The sequence below is a fragment of the Sinocyclocheilus grahami genome, unplaced genomic scaffold (genome assembly GCF_001515645.1).
Source record: "Sinocyclocheilus grahami isolate Dianchi unplaced genomic scaffold, SAMN03320097.WGS_v1.1 scaffold706.1, whole genome shotgun sequence".
Taxonomy (NCBI): domain Eukaryota; kingdom Metazoa; phylum Chordata; class Actinopteri; order Cypriniformes; family Cyprinidae; genus Sinocyclocheilus; species Sinocyclocheilus grahami.
This window is the reverse complement of record NW_015505885.1, coordinates 743,991-761,536: the sequence shown is the minus strand read 5'-3', so window position 1 is coordinate 761,536 and position 17,546 is coordinate 743,991. Positions and strand designations below refer to the sequence as shown.

At 33.7% G+C, this 17,546-nt stretch overlaps 2 protein-coding genes across 2 annotated transcripts in view; one reads left to right on the top strand and one right to left on the bottom strand.

Moving 5' to 3' along the window:
- smchd1 (structural maintenance of chromosomes flexible hinge domain containing 1) overlaps positions 1-9,305 on the bottom strand; it is a 54,131-nt gene extending 44,826 nt beyond the window's left edge. Inside the window, exons 1-6 of the mRNA XM_016243958.1 lie at positions 8,921-9,305; positions 7,887-7,962; positions 6,141-6,299; positions 5,976-6,058; positions 2,751-2,881; positions 2,438-2,552 (exon numbers count right to left, since the gene is read on the bottom strand). Of these exons, the coding sequence (XP_016099444.1) occupies positions 2,438-2,552; positions 2,751-2,881; positions 5,976-6,058; positions 6,141-6,299; positions 7,887-7,962; positions 8,921-9,085 (729 nt within the window). The 5' untranslated portion in view covers positions 9,086-9,305. The remainder of the gene's footprint in view (positions 1-2,437; positions 2,553-2,750; positions 2,882-5,975; positions 6,059-6,140; positions 6,300-7,886; positions 7,963-8,920) is intronic.
- A 1,329-nt stretch (positions 9,306-10,634) lies between these two features.
- On the top strand, positions 10,635-17,313 carry mettl4 (methyltransferase 4, N6-adenosine). The gene is made up of 8 exons (XM_016243964.1): positions 10,635-10,954; positions 11,089-11,154; positions 12,293-12,650; positions 13,192-13,261; positions 13,345-13,519; positions 15,057-15,163; positions 15,234-15,319; positions 16,766-17,313. Exons 1-8 carry the CDS (start codon positions 10,718-10,720, stop codon positions 16,993-16,995), a joined length of 1,329 nt encoding a protein of 442 aa, XP_016099450.1. The 5' UTR covers positions 10,635-10,717; the 3' UTR covers positions 16,996-17,313.
- Positions 17,314-17,546: the final 233 nt, after the last annotated feature.

The following is a 17,546-nucleotide window of genomic DNA, read 5'->3' as shown; positions in this document are numbered from 1 at the left end:
CAAGTTACTCCAAACTCATTTTGTTCTGATCAAATTAAGATATTGTTAATATTTTAAAACAGGGCCGAGCGACATTGCAAAACATATTACCACAGTATTTTTACCATATCATACGATATCGATATTTATCGCGATATTCATTTACCGTTAATGGGGAAGGAAATACCGTCCACATTTTTGTTAGATCTTGAGAATAAATGTAAACATAACTTTGTTTGTTCATAATTAAACTCCACAGAGTAAGATACCTTTTATTTTAGGGCCCCATGAAATGCATTTTATTTTCCCCTAAGTTCTACATTCTGTGTTTTATGATTCAATACTAATTTATCATAAAAAAATAGTGTCTAATTAAATGAATTGATAAAACGATCAGTTTGATCATTCTTTTAAAATGTAATGAAATGAAATTAGTTTACAACAAAACCTTGCATTTTATTGTCAAGCAAGATGCTGCACAACAGAACTGTATAAATTAACGGGAAAAAATTGCTTGGTTATATGGTATTTCTTAAAAATAATAATATTTGAGAATTATATTTTAGTATACAATAGTAAAATATTTCAGTCATAATTTTTTCAAGTTAAACAGGGCTTTTATTTTGACAAGTTGTCGTAAAGGTCTTTCAGTTTTCAGATGAAACAGTTAATTTTATAAATCGTCTTATGTAGTATGATGCTACAGTGTGAATGGTCTCGTAACACACGTTTTCCATGATGCCTCGCCAAAGCCAATCACTGATTTAAGCTGAATGCTTACTGGCTCAGACGTTGATGAGATGAACCCCTTAGGTATCGAAATTTGGTACCAAACGACAAGACATTTTCAGGGCTTGCAAAATTTCAAAATCCCTGGTAGCCCTTTGGGCAGGCATTCTTCAGATTTTGGTAGCCCGAAAAGGAATTTAACTAGCCCGAATAAAAGATGTTGTATTTTTTCTTCAAATAACAAGTCAAGAGAGTACGGGTGCAACGGATCACATGATCAGCAAAAAAAATATGGTTCTTTATTATTTAAGTAACACTTATTATTTAAAGAACAATTTACTACTTCGATACCACAGCAAAAACTAGTAGCATATAGGGATGTAACGATTCACTCAACTCGCGATGTGATATGATTCACAATACAATTTTCTCACAATTTCTTTTTTAACAAAATGAGATTTAAGACAGATTTTAAAAAAAGGTGTCCTTTTGTTATTTCTCAGACCAAAAGGCTGCACATTACTTTGTGAAATTGAGAATTTCAAACAATATACTAACTTGACATTTTAAAACAAATCCCAAATGAAATAAATAAATAATACAAATAAAATAAATTTCTCTAGGCAAGTAAACTAAGCTTTTGCCTGTGTATTTTAATCACGATCTAAACAAAGATGCTGCATACATGATATTTCGATTGTAAAATTTCGAAATTTGAAACAAAAACAAAATGGTCTGACTTTAGCTTTGTGATACTAAATAAAAAATCTGAACGAAACAAAAACAGCAGACGGGTTGAATGAGACGCAAATGTCACTCTCTGACAGCAGGTGGCGCTCAAACAGCAGGTATTTATAGGCTGCTGCCCTTTAAGGCCGGATCCAATATAATGATACACTTGCGATTTCTTTCTCCACAGCTTTGTGATACTAAATAAAAAATCTGAACGAAACAAAAACAGCAGACGGGCTGAATGAGATGCAAATGTCACTCTCTGACAGCAGGTGGCGCTCAAACAGCAGGTATTTATAGGCTGCTGCCCTTTAAGGCCAAATGCACAGATCCAATATATTGATGCAAGTGTGATTTCTTTCTCCACTGTTTACGTTCAAGACATGAAAATGCTTGCCGAGATAGTAATTTTGAGATAATTTTGCGTGTATGTGTCCGTTCAAGCGAAAGAGGAATCAATTCTGTGTTAGTGCTCTGCCTGAAACGCCGCTCTGTATGTGCACACTTTGAGCGTGTGCGCGCGAGCGCCAAACTGACTTCTTTATGTGCATGAATGTTTAAATTGGTAAGACTTAGAAACACGTGTAAATGATAAACTATGATCCGTTTCACCCCTACAAGCGAGTGAACAACGCGAATCAAGGAAGGGATTTTATATCACTATTCAAGATAGCTCATCGGGCAGGGCAGTGATATATTTTGGTAGCCCGACTGGAAAACACAATAGCCCCGGGACGTCGGGCTAGCGATTTTGCGAACCCTGCATTTTTTCAATACTTGATGGTATTGAGGCAATTCGCTCTGTGCCTAAAAAGTATCAAACACGATACCCAGCCCTAGTGTTCACACTTCTTGCTCGCTTGTTGTCTCCGCATATTAATCTGGGATAGGAGAAAGCACTTGTGCTTTAATGAAAACTGATGCAAATGAACACAATAGATGTATTGCAAGTGTGACATTTGTTAAATAAAAGTGAACAAACTGCATGCAAACATACTCTGACAGACTGGCCGATGTAAAACACAGCCTGTTTGCCTCCGACTCCAAAATACGAGATGTCACTGTTCAGACTGCGTGGAACTGGATCCGGCCGCACGTAACCGGTTTCTTCACTGCGTCAACAACAAAGAAGAGGAAAAAAGCTGATGGTTTTATCAAGGCAAGCTCCATAAGACCATGTTATAGGCATCACACAATCAGTACAGTTCAGCTAGATATTATTTCACATCGGAAGAGGCTCGAATCTGCATTGCATGACCAGAATAATGAGTCATAGGCAAGAAAAAGCACAGGTTTTCTGAAGAGCACACCTCTTTATGCAGTTTTCTCGTATGAACTTAGATAGACGATAAACGGCCCAGTTGTTCAGCTGTTTAGATGTCATTCCACAGCCGTTATCCATCACCACAACAGCAGGTCCTCCCTGAGACTCATCAAACAGCTGAAAAACACACAGAGAGAGCAAAACATCCAGTTCATGGAGACTAATAGTTGGTCAATATGTGTCACAAAAAGTACTGCTTGCCCATAACAATGCACTGAATGAATTGAACGTTATTTTTCTCAGATGACTATAAAATGTGTCATATTTTCATGCAATATCGCAAAAAAAGGAAATGCATGCAAAATGCATTAGCATGACCAGCATCAAACCATAACGAGCTAACTAGATATATAACATTTTAGACATCATAACCACACTCCTGCTCCAAAATTACGCTCCTTTATTACGGACCTTATTTGTTTTGGCAAATTAAAACACTGCAAGAATAGCATGCAGAAAAGAGAACGCATTGCCTCTGAATGTATCAGCTCAATGAAAAGATGTTAAAGAGAAATGTAAATTTTTTATATAACTGAACTATTTTTGTGATTTTGTGGGTTTATCTAATTATATATGATCTAATTCACCCCAATATGTATTTGCTATATGTGACCCTGGAGCACAAAAGCAGTGTTAAGTCATTGGGGTATATTTCTAGCAATAGCCAAAAATACATTGTATAGGTCAAAATTATAAATTTTTCTTTTATGCCAAAAATCATTAGGATATTAAGTAAAGATCATGTTCCATGAAGCTATTTTATAAATTTCCTACCGTAAATATATCAAAACTTAATTTTTGATTAGTAAAATGCATTGCAAAGAACTTCATTAGGACCACTTTAAAGATGATTTTCTCAATATTTTGATTTTTTTGCACCCTCAGATTCCAGATTTTCAAATAGTTGTATAAATGTATAATGTATAAATGATGTATAAATCTCAATTTTAAAAAATGGACCCTTAAGACTGGTTTTGTGGTCCAGGGTCATATAGTCATGTAATAGCCCTATAATACATGCTTATAGAGCTGATTATCATTTAGGTAACATGATATAAACTGAAAATTATGCTTTTTAACTTAATTAAGTGTGCAATAAACATATGGCATAGAGCATCTAACATTTAAATGCCTCAGACCTTCCATCTGTAATGTTTCGTTTGCATTAATCAATTAATTTACAGCCCTAATGTGATATGTACACTACCATTCAAAAGTTTGGGATCAGTACTTTTCTTTTTTATAGAAATTAATACTTAAATTCAACAAGGACACATAAAATCAAAAGCTCCAGTAAAGACATTTATAATCTTACAAAATATTTCCATTTCAAATAAATGCTGTTCTTTTTATTTAGAAAAAAATAATCCAGAAAAGATGTATCATGGCTTCCTCAAAAACATGATCCATCAAAAACAGATTTTTTTTTTTTTTTAAAGAAATGTTTCTTGAGCAGCAAATCAGCATATCAGAATGATTCGTTGAAGTTTTCTCTCTTTTCCTTGCTTTCTTTCACTTTTAATAGCTTGTAAATGCCTGTGTGCATTTTACTTTCACTTTCGAATTAGCAGCAATTCGGCGTCAATTGCTTTGATGGACAACGACAAACTCACTTATATTAAACATAGAACTTTTGTTAATAAAGATACACCATGCTATAGACCTAATATAAATTTAAAAACTTACAAAGTTTATATATATATATATATCTATATAAAATAAATAAGAAACAGAGCATTTATTAGCTAAATGGATAAGAAAGGCACGGCATACACCTTGATGTCAAATAAAATAAATAAATTACACAAAGTTTAAATACACTAAAAATCAGCAAACACTGTGGAACCAAATAAATAAGAAACTAAAGTAAAAAAAAAAAAAAAAGACTCACAAAATCGCCTTATATATAAACGGCAAAAGTCAACAGCCTTTTCAAAATCCAAAATACTGCCAAACATGCGCTTCTGCATTTCGTTTCGAAACTAAATCTTAATCTTTAATTACTACTGTCAATTAGGGCTGGACGATATGGCCAAAATTGATATCACAATATATTTCTTAATTTCGGTCGATACGATATAATTCCGATATCGATATGAACACTATTTATCTGAAATAGAAATCTTTTGTAATATTATAAACGACTTTATCATCACTTTTGATCAATTTTAAGCATCCTTGCTAAATAAAAGTATTAATTTCTATAATTTCTTTCCCAAAAAAATTATAAAAATTATACTGAATGGAATAGTGTATAATGTTACAAAAGATTTATATTTCAGATAAATGCTGATCTTTGGATATTTCTACTCATCAAAGAATCCTGAAAAAAAAAATGTACTCAACTGTTTTAAATATTGATAATCAGCATATTAGAATGATTTCTGAAGGATCACGTGACACTGAAGACTGAAGTAATGATGCTGAAAATTTAGCTATTTATGATCACAGGAATAAATTACATTTTAAAATCTATTCAAATAGAAAGCAATTTTAAATAGTTAAAATATTTCAACATTTTACTGTTTTTGCTGTACTTTGGATCAACTAAATGTAGCCTTGGTGAGCAGAAGACAATTCTTAAAAAAAAAAAGAAAAACATTAAAAATCTTACTGTTCAAAAACGTTTGACTGGTAGTGTAGGCTGATTATTCTTATAGATTGAAACAAATGTGCTTCAGCCAGAAAAAAGGGTATGAAAAGTGCTCCGAGTCGCTGCAGAAAACAAAAAAATTGAACAACAACAAAAACTGGAAATGTTGCTGGAGACGGGCTTATTGAAAATGAAAACTGATTCTCTGCCAGCAGGAGGCGCTTTTAGCGGTTTCTCCAGTAACGGCTGTAATCAAAGCAGCTCCGCTCATGAACGCTTCTTTATCAGATCAAATGAAAATGCCATCGAAACTTTTCTGAAGACGGTCAATTCCCTTCAGAGATACATTCATATAAAACACTATGATTTTGAAACATGCAGTGCTCATGTTTATTCAACGAAGTCAAACGGCACAAATAAATCAATGTATGGGAAAACTGGTAATGCATATCGAAATATCGGAAATGTGTTTAAAAATCATATCACCATTATTGAAAAAAATTATATCGCGATACATATTGATATTGAATTATTGTCCAGCCCTACTGTCAATGTAAGTCTACATTTAGCATGTAAAACAATAACACTGATACAGTTCACTCGGGTTTGAATTCTCACCAATCTGATTTCAATTCTCCTGATTCCTGTGTTTCTTGCGGTGGCTGACAGCGCGTTATCGATGAGCTCAGCGAAGGCATAGGCTGCGACACAACAGAAAGAGAAACACAGCACATCAGACTGGCACCGCGTTCATGCACGGCAGAGGTGGATGCGCAGACTTACGCAGCGCCTTCTGTCCTTCACTAGCGTAGTACTCGTACATGCCACACTGCACCAGAGTATGGTAGTGCGGCAGAAACTCAATCCGCTCTTGAGTCGCCGCAGTCAGCTCCTGATCCACAGACTTCAACAGGTGCAAGGTTTTCCCATCCACCAGCTCCTCTGTAGCATCAAAACAGATACAAATCCACATCAGTACATCAATTAAACCCTTCTGAAAGAGTGCCAACAAACATTGAAAACTATTTTTACTCCTCGTACTGTCATATGCAGAACCGTAAACAACAAATGAACGTAGGGCTGCACGATAAATCGAAATGGAATCGAGATGGCGATTCGACAGAAGCTGCGATTGTCATGCGTATCTTTCAGTGAAGCACGGTTCTGTGATCAGCAGTAAATCTCCATCCGAAGGCCAGAGAATCTCCAAATACGCCTCGCAGAAGAAACCCAGAAAATGCCTATCGCTGCAGCTGAATAAACAGAAGATTCAACTGCTTTCATTGATTCAGCGTGACTAATAAACACATGACTACGGCAATATACGGTTTATCGGAGTATATTTATAATGCAATGCCTTTATCACTGCTTAAATACTATGAAATATGTTTTGTGCCTGATTCTGTGTAAGAAGACATTATCTCACAGAAGGATTTATTTCAAACACTCGACTGACGTTATGAAGTGAGTTTGGAGTAAAAATATGTTATTAAATGTGGTATTTTCACATGCTTTCAGATGGAGCAGCATTTACTTCACAGAGCCGTAGTTCACTGAGAAGCTACGCAAACAGCTGTCATTATCGCCAACGATTTCTTCGATTATTTTGCGTAGCTTGTCAGTGAACTACGGCTCTGTGTAATAAATGCTGCTCCATCTGAAAGCACGTGATGATGATTTACTGTTGATTACAGAACCGGCTTTACTAACAAAATGCGCATGACAATCGCATTCGATTAATCGTACAGCCCTAATTGAACGTCAATAAGAATTTAAAATGACTTTTTCAAATAAAATTTACGTTTTGGTTTTAAAATCATTAAAAAATATTTAAAAAGTGTAAACAAGAAAATTAACATATGTAAATAAAAATAAATATTAGTTTTGACATTTAAAATATATAAATATATGAAATATATACAAATATATTGAGAAACTGTAAACAAAATGAAATAAAATGTACATTTAATATTTAATAAAAAAAAATACTTAATGTACAACTTATAGAGCTTTTACAGTAAAACAAAAAAGTGAAAAAATTACATTCACATGTATTATTGTTTTTTTTACATTTTCATATGCAAAACTGTAAACAACAAAATTAGCAATGTCAATAATAATTTCACTTATTTACTTTTTAAATACAATTTAAATTTCACTTCTGAAATAAAATTTAGATTTTATTTATATTTAAAAACTCAATATAACAAAATGAACATGTAAATTAAAAGAAAATCTAATATATTATTGCTTTTTTAGTTTTTAAATAAAAAAATATATTAATTTTTTATTTTTTTATAAAAGTATAATATTTAATTTAATAAACGTTTTAGAGCTTTTGCTGCAAAAAACAGTGAATACATTGAAAGTTACTATTTTTACATTTTCATCTGTAAACAAAATACAGAACACACCACAATCAAAATTACTTAAAAACTAACAAAAGGGCAAAAAATAAAAACGCCACAATGAAAACAGGCAACTAAATAACTATAATATTTAATAAGTAAACACTTTTCGAGCTCTTACTGTAAAGTTCTGAGTCGATCTCTCTTCGGTCCGTCGTGCTAATAACAAAAGTCTCATTTGCCGACAGGGAAAACTCCTGAAATCGAAATAAAACCATGACATTAAACACGGTTTAACCCTTTAACTGTCACCGTCCCACCTGTGGGACGCTTGGCGCTCTTTGTTGTTGTTGTCCTTTTTCTCTATCAAATCTTTTAGTAATCATCATAAATCATATATCATTCGAAAGCTTAGAAGCCCCAAGATTCATCCTCTGAAACCCATTTTGAAATCGGACATTGCGTTACCATAGAAATGGTACTTTAAAATCTTTTGGCAGTCTCCTCCCCCTTAGTGGGCGGTGTCAAGTGTCGCATTACAAAATGCATTACGCTCTTTAACAATCAAACCTTTTTATAATCTTGACAAGAAACATCTCACTGGAGAGGTCTGAGTCTCAGGATTCCATATTTAGTGGTTATTTTGAGCTAGACGTAATACTGACAGAGAAATCTAGACATTTGTGACAGAAAAAGTTTTTAATGGGAGTTTGCGTGGCTGTTTGTGGTATAAAATCGCCCCGAAATACAATCTCACAGGAACCTCAATTTTTTTCATATCAACTTCAAATTTGGAACATAACTTATTTAGACATAAGGCTTTAACGTTATACCAATTTTAGAGTAAAACCTATTATGCAAAATATTTATAATAAATAAAATATAGTGCCTCTTTTGCAATAATCTACTGATTTTCTTTGCTCGTGCTTTCAATGCAGCTCCTCCATCTACAGCCCAGAGAGGAGACATAACAACAATATTATTATTATTATTATTATTAATACTACTATTATTATCACTATCACTACCATTACTATCATTATTAATAATAACAACAGCCTATCTATATTCTATTCATTAATTGTTACTAAATTACAGCAATTTGAGTTTGGATAGAGCACTTTCATGCCTGTTTTAAAAAACGGAAGGTGACAGTTAAGCGTTTAATGCAGGACTCGCGCTGAAGTAACGTTGCTCTGGTAAACGCGGGGTTACCTGTCTCAGAGCCCGCAGGAAGCCGCTGTAGTCCAGCTCCGCGGTGTCTAGGAGCGTCGGGGGCGTCGGCGTCGACGCGTCGCGGCTCTCCGAGCGGCAGTCGTACACACACACCGACCTCGGCGCGTTTTTCCGCCGGTCTCGCTCCGCTCCGGCCTCCGCCATTTTCGATTTCGATGCCAAACCAGCGACCTCTGACACATAACAACGATAAAAACTCACCGCTTCGTCTCTGACATGTTTATCTTCAGGTGTAGATGTGTTGTCTGATGTCCACTCGTCTGATATTCAGACTAATATTCAAGAGTAACGTGCTGATTTTATGAAGTCTGTAAACTTAAAGACTTCGCGCCAGGAACATCAACCCGAATTCCGTCTTCCTGCGGCAGCATTAGTTCTTCTCTGTTGTTTCACGGCGGTTGGCACACAATCCTACACGACAAACTCCGCCCCCTACAGGATGGAGTGTGAAGCGAGCACAAATAAATAAATAATAAGTTTATATAATTGTATTTTATAATGCATAAATTAATACACAATTATATACATACATTGTAAAAAAAAATATTGTATTATATATATATAACTATATAAAATAAATTGTTATTAGTAGTAATAGTATTATTGATTTTTTTGATAATTGATTTTAATATTATTTTATTATATATGAATGAATAAATAAACAATTATTTTATATTGAAAATTATATAAAATAAAATGTATATATAATTATAGAAGAAGAAATTAATATATTTTTATTGTATAAAAATGACTATGCAATTATTTTATATGTATATATATATATAATGTAAAATAATTATTTTATATAATTATATAAAAATATAAAAAATAAAAATAAAAAGATAATTTATTCGTAATATTATTTTATTATATATTACTAAATAAATAATTATTTTATATAAGAATTCAAAACATTCTATAATAATAATAATAATATATTTTATTATTTGTAAATGAATATACCACTATTTAATAGAAAATATCATTATATACAAATAAATTACTAATAATAATACATTCTATATAATTTCAATTATTATTGTTATTGTATTATACATAAATAAATATACGATTATTATAAATATATGTATAATATATGAATGAGTAAATAAACAATTATTTTATATTGAAAATTATATTAAAAAAAAGATTTTATGTATAATTATAGAAGAAATTAATATATTTTTTGTATAAAAATGGCTATACAATTATATATATAATGTAAAATAATTATTTTATAAAATTATACAAAAATATAAAAATAATAATAAAAAGATAATTTATTCATAATATTATTTTATTATATATGACTGAATAAATAATTATTTTAGATAAGAAATCAAAACATTCTATAATAATAATAATAATATATTTTATTTTATTATTTGTAAATGAATATACCACTATTTAATAGAAAATATCATTATATACAAATAAATTACTAATAATAATACATTCTATATAATTTCAATTTTTATTGTTATTGTATTATACATAAATAAATATATAATTATTATAAATATATGTATAATATATACAATTATACAACGATTTTATTATATATAATCATATAAAATAATAATTGTTTATTAATAATTAAGTAATGTAATGAATGTCACAGATGAACTCTCACGCTGATACTGCACACTAGTCCAGTCCGTGGCGCTAATGCACCGAAAGCTGGCTTGCAACCTAACAATCAAGCGTCTGGAGAAGAAGCAGCAGCAGCAGCAGCAGCAGCACGCATGAGATGAGCTTTATGTGATTGCTTTGTGAATGTCTGTAGTGTGTGCGCACTCCTGCGGCTGGCTGCTGGACTCCTGCTCTCACATCGATGAGGGCTTGCAGCGCTGTGTTGCTTACAGTGATGGGCTTGAGAAGCCTAAATACTTCAGATGCTGTTTCAAGAGGGAGTATTTTAATACGGTGACACCCCACGTTCAGATTCAACCAAACACTGATATCTTGGCAAGCACTGCTAAACATGCAAAGATTGATCTGCAAACACGAAAGGTATGCAACAGAAAAAGCAGAACAAAACACTTATTTATTGTCATTTTAGTTGATATACTGTGCTTGATTATTTACAAAAAGTCTGGAGGTTGCTGTATGATTCTTTACTGGGGTTTTTGTTTCTTTATTTGCAGAAACGAAAGAGAAAGCAGCGTGATCTTAATACAGGAGAGTTAGATGCCCAAATTTATCATGGAAAGGTGACCAAATTGGCTGGTTTTATGCTTTATTAATTTCTTGCATCAGCAAAACTTTAAGCAGTGTGTATAATTGCATCATAATCATTTAAAAACTAATCGTAATGGGATCAAATTATATTTATTTTATTATTATAATTTTCCTACATTAGGAATTGTGCATTGTAGATAAAATATATATATATATGGCGAACATTATAGTACAACAGTACGACTAAATTGTCACATGACTTCAATCAACCCTAATGTTTAATTCTGTGTGGCAAACTGGTCATTTTGCATTGTATACATTAAAAATGGTCAGAAAAATCTGATAAAATAATGATTCAAGAAAAAAAGTAAATCTAAATTTGTCACACTGGAAAATGAAAGTGGAGTTCACTGGAAGGTTAAGTTAAGTGTATTGCTCGGTGGGATATGGTATTCCACACGTTATATTCTGTTGTACTGCATTTTTTGGCAAATTCTGTCTTCGTGATAGGCAGCAGTTAGTTTGTATTAAAAAACAGACATCATAAACTGTTTCCGTTTGAGGTGTTCCACAAGGCTCGGTTCTCGGTCCGCTTCTCTTTTTAATTTGGCATATTCTGTCTTAGTGATAGGCAGCAGTTAGTTTGTATTAAAAAACAGACATCATAAACTGTTTCCGTTTGAGGTGTTCCACAAGGCTCGGTTCTCGGTCCACTTCTCTTTTTAATTTGGCATATTCTGTCTTCGTGATAGGCAGCAGTTTGTTTGTATTAAAAAACAGACATCGTAAACTGTTTCCGTTTGAGGTGTTCCTCAAGGCTCGGTTCTTGGTCCACTTCTCTTTTTTGTATTTGATATGCTTCCCATGGGTCTGATTATTCGGCAGCATGGCATATATTTCCTTCTACCTCAAAATCATTAAAGAACAACTGCATTCATGATCTGAAACCATGAATGCTGCTAACTTTTTTAAACTAAGTACTGACGACATTGAACGTTTGTTAGTAGATCTTTCATGTACAGTACTCGGTGCATACTGAAAATGGAGTGATTCCAAATTATGAAATTCCTTCAATCATAATTCCTTCATTCCTTTTGTTTTACTTGTCATTTTAGCATACAAATTTTCCTTCTTTTTTGTCCTCTATGGCTTGTTTTGATCTTTTCTCAGATCAGGTTGGTGGTTCTGGAGGGCTCTCGGGCTCTTTTGGAAGCTGGACGTCAGTGTGGATACTTGACAGACGTTTTGACCACACCACCTTCTGAATCCATGTCATCACTTGAGTGCCGGCTAGCTGCGTTATGTGACATGGCCAAGCAGCTCCCGTTAACAGATGATTCTGTGGAGACACCAGTGCAGACGTTGAACAGAGATGGTCTGGACCCATCGCTGGATCTGTTCTCATACATCACTGAAAACCCATTCGACTGTGCTTATGAGGTCACGTTGATGAAGGAGAAGTATCTTTTGCCGCCCCGCAGCCGGTTCCTATTGTCTGACATCACACGTATGCATCCACTTACCAAGAGTGAGTTCAATCACAGAATTTTAATTTACTATTCTAGTACCATAGAGTATTTAGTTTTTCATGTTAGTTAATTAATGTTGGGTAATGCATTAACTAACAGGACCTTATTGTAAACTTGTTTTTTGTTATACTACTTTAAATGCTGGCAATTTTGCATGATTTTGTGACCCTACAGGTTCATTGTATTAAATATATACAGTAATAATATATCTTTGCTAAAACAGATCAAATTTCAGTGATATTTTTTTGACTTTTTTTTAACGCTTTAAACATTTCTTACATTAACCTGCGTCAACAAAACGTAAAGGAATCTGAACAGGATTCTTATTGGAATTTCATGTCAGTTTGGAACAGATTCCAATGGGATCACATACAAATGTGTCCCTCTTTTTATAATTTATTATCTATTATTATCACTTTTATTTTTATTTTGGATGTTGCTTCCCATGGGTCCGATTATTTGGCAACATGTCTTGACTGTGCTTCTACACCTCAGTATGTTGATCTGTTAGTGTTGCATATTGCTGTATTTTGACTACAGGTGAAGACAGGTTTGACCTTATAGTCCTTGATCCACCATGGGAGAACAAATCTGTCAAAAGAAGCAACAGGTATAAGTGTATTTCCTACCTGTTATATGACCTGTAATAATGCATTGCTGTGGACTGAAGTGATATCCTGCTGTGATTGACAGATACAGCTCTCTACCGTCGTCTCAGCTCAAGCAGCTTCCAGTTCCAGCACTGGCTGCTCCAGAATGCTTGGTGGTTACGTGGGTAACTAACCGGGCGAAGCACCTGCGCTTCATCAGAGAAGAGCTCTACCCGTACTGGGGGGTTGAAGTGCTGGCAGAGTGGCTGTGGGTGAAGGTAGACACAACCACACCGGCACAAGAAGAGGAAAAATAGCCTAAACACTGATTAGGATTAGGATCCCACTTGTGATATTTGGCGGTCAAAACAGACTGAAAAACAAACCTAATATTCGCTGTAAAATTTGTGCTGTATTTTCATATTTTTCATATTAACCTAAAATGTTTTTTGGTCTAAATAGAAGCTTGTTTCCACCATGGAATAAAAATTTTAAAAAGGCAATTTCACAATTCTGACTTTTTCTCTCACAATTTGCACTTTTGCACATTTATATCTCTCAACCCTGAGTTTAAATCTTTAATTTCTAAGGGGGAAAAAAGTCAGAATTAGATTGAAGAGATTTATGAGAAAATGTATGAGTCACAATCACCTTTTTTGCTTTATCTTGTGGCAGAAACAAGTTTCCATAGAAGACCACCAGAGGATTAAAGATGAAAATGCCGTCATCATTTACTCATTTTCATGCTTCATCTTCAAAAAAAAACGAATATAGTTATTTTTAACGAAACCTGTTTCATCCATTGAAAGTCCATTTTATGCAAAATATTAATGCTTCAAAATGCAGAGATCGTTAAAGAAATCCATATGCATCAAGCAGTTTAATCTGAATCTTCAGTTACGAAGAATCAGCAAATAACACATCGAATTAAACAGGAACATTTTAAAAACTGACATGGCATGTTCTTGTAAAACATACTACAGTAATCTTTCTTTTATTTGCAACTTTTATAGTGTAACTAATGGGTTTTCATAAAGTAAAAAAAGCATAATAAATCACTACTTGTTTTAAAGGTGACATATCATGAAAATCTGACTTTTCCAGGTTTTAAGAGCTATAATCAGGTCCCCGGTGCATCTACCAACCGAGGAAACTTGAAAAAGATTAACCCAGTAACTTTGTTTTGGGAAGCCTTTTTCTGCAAGCGTCTGAGAAAACCAGTGCGTCTGATTTCGCTCCCTCGGTGACGTGGCAAAGGGATCTCATTATAATATTACCGCCCCTTACCGCCCGTTATTGTGTTTTCACAAGCGACAACGGTGTTATAAACTTGTGTGTGAATGAGAGCTTAGTTTAGTGCTCACATGCTGAGACAGCCGCTTTCTGTGCGTGTGCTTCAGATAAACCGTATATCAGTTTAAACTCGTATGGTTTAAAACGCATGATTTCAGCGCGATAAACATGATAATCAGAACCAAAACAGATGTTTTTAGCAGGTCCGAGCTGTAAAGGCGCAGCTCTATTCTGGAAAAGGGGGCGGGGAGCAGCAGCTCTTTTGCATTTAAAGAGACAGGAGCGAAAAACAGCGCGTTTCTGCTTCCACTCAAAATAGGCATTTTCAAAATGATATAATAAATGATCTGTGGAGTATTTTGAGCTGAAACTTCACAGACACATTCTGGGGACACCAGAGACTTGTATTACATATTGTAAAAAGGGGCATAATATGTCTCCTTTAAGGATTATCAAAATAATGTAACGTGACTTTTGAATGTTTTTGTTCGGCTTGTGATGACCGTTTGGCTGAACCTCCAGGTGACCCGAACAGGAGAGTTTGTGTTTCCTCTGGATTCGCCGCACAAGAAGCCTTATGAAGTGCTGGTGCTCGGCAGGCATCGATCTGGCTCTGACCACGCAGCCAGGTAATGTGTGTGCCGTTGGCGTCTTCTTTCTCTCATCTCTTTATGTTGTAAATTTCAGTGTGTGTTGCAGGTCTTCAGCAGTGGAGGAGCTTCCAGAGCAGCGGCTCCTAATCAGCATCCCATCAGTCCTGCACTCCCATAAGCCTTCATTATCAGGTGCACACACTTAAAACATGCCATAAACAACTACTTTTATTTTCTTTGTATATGTTTTTTGTTTTGCTCATTTTTGTTCATATGTGACCCTGGAGCACAAAAGCAGTGTTAAGTCGCTGGGGGATATTTGTAGCAATAGCCAACAATACATTGTATGGGTCAAAATTATTGATTTTTATTTTATACCAAAAATCATGAGGACATTAAGTAAAGATCATGTTCCATGAAGATATTTTGTAAATTTCCTACCGTAAATATATCAAAACTTAATTTTTGATTAGTAATATGCATTGCTAAGAACTTCATTTGGACAACTTTAAAGGCGATTGTCTCAGTATTTAGATTTTTTTGCACCCTCAGATTCCAGATTTTCAAATAGTTGTATCTCGACCAAATATTGTCTCGATCCTAACAAACCATACATCAATGGAAAGCTATTTATTCAGCTTTCAGATGATGTATAAATCTCGATTTCACAAAATTGACCCTCATGACTGGTTTTGTGGTCCAGGGTCACATATCATCAGGTTATCCTTCATTTTGGTATGTGCCTCCTATGTACATTTTAGCATACATTTATGTTGAAATAATATACTTTAAAACAATATACTTAAGTGCAAACTACATGAATTGCATGTTAATTGCAAATCAAACGAAAATGTGTTTAAATTTATATGAAATGCAATTAGCTGAACTTGTTTTTACAGTGTTTTTGACCCACTTAAGTAGGACTTAAGTCCCCATCTTTATAATGACTTCTATTGTCTTTGAAATATGGTTAAAGTACTGCTGAATGTACTGACAAGCATTTATGATAAACTATAATATACTTTAATGTTATTTCTTATCAGTCATGTATTTAAATGTATTTGTAATGAAGTTGCAATTAAGTACATTTAAAATATGATAATTTTAAATGTAATATCAAATAACATACTACACTTATAATCAAGTACTTGTATGTTAGTCAAAAAAATTTTTAAAGCACAACAAAAATCGTATTTAATCATAATTGTGTTAAATGTACTTTAAAGTAAAACTTTATAAAAGAGCACTTAAGTCTGTTAATAAACATTCATATAAGTGTCTCGCTTTGAGTAATTCAAGTTGTTGTTTTTTTATTTCTTTAATAATAATTAATTTTATTTATTTTTATGCATTCATAATCTATAAGTACAGTTTTAATTTTAAGATTTAAAGTACACTACAAGTGCACATTCAATACAATTAAGCACACTTCTTTTCTTTTTCACAAGGGTATCTTTTGCATGGAAAGACCAGTTGTTTTGTTATTGTTATTTATTACTAATCGATCTGTAGTTTGTTGTGGTGTGTTTTGTCCTGCTGATGTTGATGTTTGGGGTCCACAGACAGTCTGGAGTTTCTTGGTATTAAAAAAAAAAGATTTATAGCTTCGGTGCTGATTGTGTCTCTGATGTCCTACAGCTGTGTTAAAGCCCTACATTAGCCCCGAGCCCAAGTGTTTAGAGCTGTTTGCCCGAAGTCTCCAGTGCGACTGGACCAGCTGGGGAAACGAAGCCATCAGGTTCCAGCACAGCAGCTATTTCACCAGAGAGAGAGTCGAGGAGCCGTCTGGGACATCTGAGACACCTAATATTACACCTAATATTTCTAAATCAGCTTTCAGTTCACTTCCTTCAGTGGACATTGTATGATTTTAATAAGTAAGCTGCAGTACAGTCGTGTCTTCATCAGAACAGTGTATTTTAATACCAGTGAGAAACAACAGTATTTCTAGATTTGTCTGTTTTTGGAAACATTTTTAGTGCGTGTATCAGAAATGTTACGGCACGATCATATTTGAGGATAATTTGTACGTTTTTGACCAATGCACCTGCACTTTGGACACTAACAGTTTGACTTTTATTGTGTCGTGTTGTGTTGCAAAGAATCCGTATTAAAATGTTAACGTTAAAACCTCTTTTACATGTGATGCATGCTGATAATTGCTAGTAAAATGTATATGAAAAGACCCTTGCAGCTGTATTTGTATTTATTTTCTGTGCTATCGTTTCTTCAGTATTGTTCCCACGATTTAGTATTAGTGTGTTATTTTGTTTTTATACATGGGTCAAAGATGTTAAGATGTCCGCATCAAAATACATTTACAAAAGTGATTTTATGTCTATAGAAAGCACATTGAATGAAAGTAAAGTGTCCACTTTTAAGGTTTCAAATAAGTTTTTGGAGAATAAAATGTCAAAGT

Coding starts and splice junctions, on each gene's coding strand:
- mettl4 (XM_016243964.1), top strand. CDS start 10,718: ATGTCTGTAGTGTGTGCGCACTCCTGCGGCTGGCTGCTGGACTCCTGC. Junction 10,955..11,088: donor TTGATCTGCAAACACGAAAG/GTATGCAACAGA, acceptor CTTTATTTGCAG/AAACGAAAGAGAAAGCAGCG. Junction 13,520..15,056: donor CAGAGTGGCTGTGGGTGAAG/GTAGACACAACC, acceptor CTGAACCTCCAG/GTGACCCGAACAGGAGAGTT.